The 4,516-nt window shown below is 44.4% G+C and overlaps 1 protein-coding gene across 2 annotated transcripts; it reads right to left on the reverse strand.

The window, feature by feature from the left end:
* Nucleotides 1–332: 332 nt before the first annotated feature.
* On the reverse strand, nucleotides 333–3,956 carry CCL15 (C-C motif chemokine ligand 15). Of its 2 annotated transcripts, XM_032843259.1 has the most exons (4): nucleotides 3,812–3,956; nucleotides 1,597–1,635; nucleotides 994–1,102; nucleotides 333–639 (listed from the first exon to the last, which is right to left on the reverse strand). In XM_032843259.1, exons 1-4 carry the CDS (start codon nucleotides 3,885–3,887, stop codon nucleotides 504–506), a joined length of 360 nt encoding a protein of 119 aa, XP_032699150.1. In that variant the 5' UTR covers nucleotides 3,888–3,956; the 3' UTR covers nucleotides 333–503. The 2 variants fall into 2 exon arrangements, with proteins under 2 accessions (XP_032699150.1, XP_032699151.1); XM_032843260.1 differs by lacking the exon at nucleotides 1,597–1,635.
* Between the last annotated feature and the right edge of the window lie 560 nt (nucleotides 3,957–4,516).

The raw sequence follows: 4,516 nt of genomic DNA on the forward strand, positions 1-4,516 counted from the left end.
CCCCCTCTAAAAGAGAAAAAAGAGAAGAAAAGAGAAAAGAAAAGATAATCCCCAGAGTTACAGTATTATTTTTCAATAGGATATTAATCTCTTTTTCTCTGACTTAACATTTCAGAATGCCATCCCCAATTAACTATATAAATCTCTGTTCCTCAGATAATCTTTGACTCTGTTTTATGGTTCCCTTTTTGAATGGGTTAAGTACATTTTTGACACAGGTTCAATCTATGTTTGAATGAGTTTGAATGTGTTTAGATTTTACAAAATTCTGTTATGACATATCATTTGGGAAAAAACCATAGAATCCAAATTTCAGCAATTCCTATAGTTTATTTTTCCTCCTAAAGCTCAAGGAAAGTTATATCAGATACCCTTTATTCATGCATGGCTTTTATGACCAGAACAGAAAGAATGGTAGTTGTTGCTTTTTGAAAAATAATTCAGGCCAAGAAAATCCCAGGAGGGAGTTGGGGCAAGACAAGTGGATGTGGGGTAGCTGGCCCCTAGAACCATTTCTTCTCAAGAAAGCCTCCTCTTTCTCCTGTCCGCATCATTAGGTTATTCAGGGACCTCATGCAATTCTGAACTTCCAAGACATGGGGGTCAGCACAGATACGCCGTTCCTTCTTGGTGAGGAAGCTGGGGTGAAGGTGGAGAAAGATTACAGACTAAGGAGCGTTCAGCAAATGGGGATGGAGACCCCCACCCTCCCTGGCCCTGGGATCTCCAACTCGGACCAGCCTGTTTTTTTCCTTCTCTGCTGCAGGGGCTCAGGACACCTCCTCTCTGAGACCCTGCCTCAGCCTCCAAGACTTCCTAAGTGACTCATGGTCCTTTCCTCTGGCAGCCTTTCTTCTGCTCCCTCCATCTGCCCCCAGTTTCCCTCTTCCCTGGGAGCATCTCTTTTCTGATGCCCTGCAGGACCCTACTGAGGACATAAGCCTCCATCAGGTCCTCTCCTCTCAAGACATGGCTAGTGAGCTTGGCACTTACATGACACCTGGCCGGGAGCATGAACTGCTTGTTCTAAAAAAATCTTTCATTTTTGCACATCGAATTTGTTGTGTGTAGCTGGAGCAGCAGTCAGCAGGATGGTGTAAAACTGCGGCAAGGGGAAGGAGACACATTTAAGGACTGGGTCTTTTTAAGAAAGACTAGATCCTTCCCCCCTTTCCTCCAAAGTGCCAGGGAGGGTGAGAAGGCACAGGACTCCAGAGGGATGTTCTCCTCCTCTGTCTGCACTTGCTTCACTCTCCTCAGGGCTGAGCTATGTGTCTGAGGGCACCCAGGCAGGGCCAATACAGGCCCAAGACCATTTCTGATAGAAGAGGGAGCATCTGAAGCCTGCAGGGGGGCGTCAGTGAGCACCTCTGCCCCCAGGATAGCCAACTCTAGAGACAGCTGGGGGGGGAACAGAGGTTACCTTTAAGGGCCTATTCCGGTCCTCTGTGGGACATTCACCACCTTCAGGACCCTCCCCACCTGCCCCTCACCCCCACCCTGTACATGAGGTGTTTGGAAGCCATTGAGCAGATCTGTGCAGCTGCTGCTTTTAAACATACGCTATAATAGAACACATACCGTCAACATGCGTACTTATTGAGGGTTCTTGCCGTTGTTTCGCCACCACGGGTTCTATTTGGGAGAAACCAATAAGGAGGGAGAGAAATCACTGAGGCAGCCTTGTCTCAGTGTCTCCGCTGGTCTCATGCTGGACCACTGGACACCTGTCTGGGTTCTAGAGAGCCTGTTCTCGCTCAGGGCCCTGGGATGTTTCAGGGAACTCTTGAAACTGTTTGGGACATGACACCATCTGATTGGCTTTGAAATACAGAAAGCAAAATGAATCAATCAGTTGAATGCGTACATAACGTGATACATACCACAATACTTTCTGTACATTTCTGCAATCCACAAGGGCTCAGGAAACAGAAGAATGTTTCATTAACCCATTTGGTGGCACAATGTCACCCAAAATGATGAGTGGCTTTTTTCACAATCATTAATTTATCCCAGTAGTATGAATATTTGTGTTTGCTGCAGAAAAACTACCTTGTTTGATTGAAGTACACTTCTCAGACCTTGTAATCAATGTTAAGTAATATCCAGGAATGTGTTACCTTTTAAAAAATGTCATTTATTTTCTTGAAAATGTAAAATAGACATAATAAACACAACTGTAAGCATGTTTAAAAGCGTGTGGTTCAGTAGAACAAAGCCCATTCACATATTGTGCAACAATCACCACAACCCATCCACAGAATGTTTTTCATCTTACAAAACTGAAAACTCTGTACCCATTGGGCAATAACTCCTGTTTTTCCCTCCCCCAACTCCCCAGGCCATCACCATTCTTCTTTCTGTCCCTGAATTCAACTACTTTAAGTGCCTCATAGGGATGGAAGGACGCAGTGTTTGTCCTTTGGTTACTGGTTTATCTCACCTAACATAATGTCTTCAATATTCATCCGTTTTGTAGCACATGTCAGAATTTCCTTCCTTTTTAAGGCTGAATAATATATTGTGTGTATATGCCCCATTTAAAAAAAAATCTACTCATTCGTTGGTGGACACTTGGGGGGCTCTTGCCTTTTGGCTATTGTGAGTCATACTATGATTAGCATGGGTTTACACATATCTCTTCATGTGCCTGCTTTCAGTTCTTTTGGGTGTATATCCAGAGTGGACCTGCTGGATCATATTGTGTTAGTTTTTATAAAAACTGAGGGGCGCCTGGGTGGCTCGGTCATTAAGCGTCTGCCTTTGGCTCAGGTCATGATCCCAGGGTCCCGGGATCAAGCCCCGCATTGGGCTCCCTGCTCAGTGGGGAAGCTGCCTCCCCCACTCCCACTCCCCCTGCCTGTGTTCCCTCTCTCAATGTATCCCTTTCTGTCAAATAAATAAATAAATAGAATCTTAAAACAAATAAAAACTGAATATTTCTGCATTCCAAAACACATCCAGCCCTGAAGTTTTGGAAAAGGGATTACGGACCTGTATTATGCTAATTAGGCCAATGCAACGAAACTTTTAGATCATTTCTTGTAGAGTTACACATGAATTCTATTTAAGGAGGCATATGTGTATACTTGATATGCTTGCAAAGATGTGTGTGGGGCTTGCAAAATAAATTCTTCAGTGGCCTTGCCTTTCCATAGCAGCTTCCTAACCAGCTCCCATCCTCATTACACCACTTAATATCTGTATGATCTTGAGCAAGTTGTCTAAGTTTTTCTCATTTGTAAAATGAGAATAATCTAATATGCAAAACTATACAAGTTGCTAATAGTCAACCCCACAGGGCTGTTAGGAGGGTCTAATGTATTAAGTCCGTAAGACAGAACGGTGCCGGCCTGCACATAGGAAGTACGAGGTATTTGTTAAATAAGCAGAGCGGTTAGCTGGGCTTGGATGAGTCACTTTCCTGGCTTGTTCCATTTCCTCTCCAAAATGAGAGTTTTACACTAACATTGTAGAATTCTATGCTTCTTCCTGCAACTTTACAATTTTACTATAGTTCTTTTGATTTAGCACTTAACAGTCCTATGTCAGCTAAGAGAAGGCATCAAATAATTCTGGTCATGAAAAGGGAAAGAGTTCTTTCCCCATGGGGGACCAGTCATTTGTACAGTTTTCCCCAGGGACCAAAGCCTGCAGAAAGAGAGAGGTCTATAGCCAATCGCTGCTGCTTTTCAAGAAAGTGCCAAATTCTTATCCCCGTCTGGGACAGGGAACTATCTCAGGAGGACAAGTTGTCCTGTGTCTTCTCCCCGTGGACCTTGTCAGAAGTGAAAAGGTTCACTGAACTCACCATGAGGGACCTGGACCTGGGATCCAAGGGCAGTAGCAAGAATGAGGAAGGGGAGAGCACCCACGAAGACCTTCATCTTCCCAGTAGCAGGCAGAGCTGAGGACTCCTGGCTCTCTGCTCTCTGACTATCTGGGATCCCAGCTCTGCCCTCATATTTATAAGAGAGGAGGGTCAGGAAGTCACAGGGCAGAGGCTCAGAGTGCTGTTCTTTGGCTATACAATAGATAACATGCTATTTCTGAAAAAAGGGAACAAGGCAGGGAATGCAACAGGAAGTAGATGGTAAAGGAGACTTCATGCTTTCCCAACTGCCCAATGGATACAGGCTCAGAAAGAGACTATTTCATGAAGGATCCTTCTTCTAGGAGGTTAATTTCACCCTTTGAATCAGAGCGTTTTCCTCAAGAGCTAAGCACCTTCAAGTTCAGAAATAGCCTGTAAACCAGGCATGTGATTCCTCACACAGACCCCTGACCCTTGATGCTTTGCTTTGTTTCACACCGCAGATCCAATCCATTAATAAATACTGTTGGCTCTCCTTGCAAAAATGTATCCAGAGTGTCATTCTTCCTCAGCACCTCTCTGCTGGGAGTTATTGAAGAGCCTTATGAATGTATCTCAGAATATTTGGCCAGGGAGAAGAGAGCGGAAGTATTTACCTTTGGCTTTTATCCCTGGGGCACTTTTAAAATATGGCCACAGATT

Source organism: Lontra canadensis, unplaced genomic scaffold (assembly GCF_010015895.1).
Source record: "Lontra canadensis isolate GAN:19392208 unplaced genomic scaffold, GSC_riverotter_1.0 scaffold137, whole genome shotgun sequence".
NCBI classification, from domain to species: Eukaryota; Metazoa; Chordata; class Mammalia; order Carnivora; family Mustelidae; genus Lontra; species Lontra canadensis.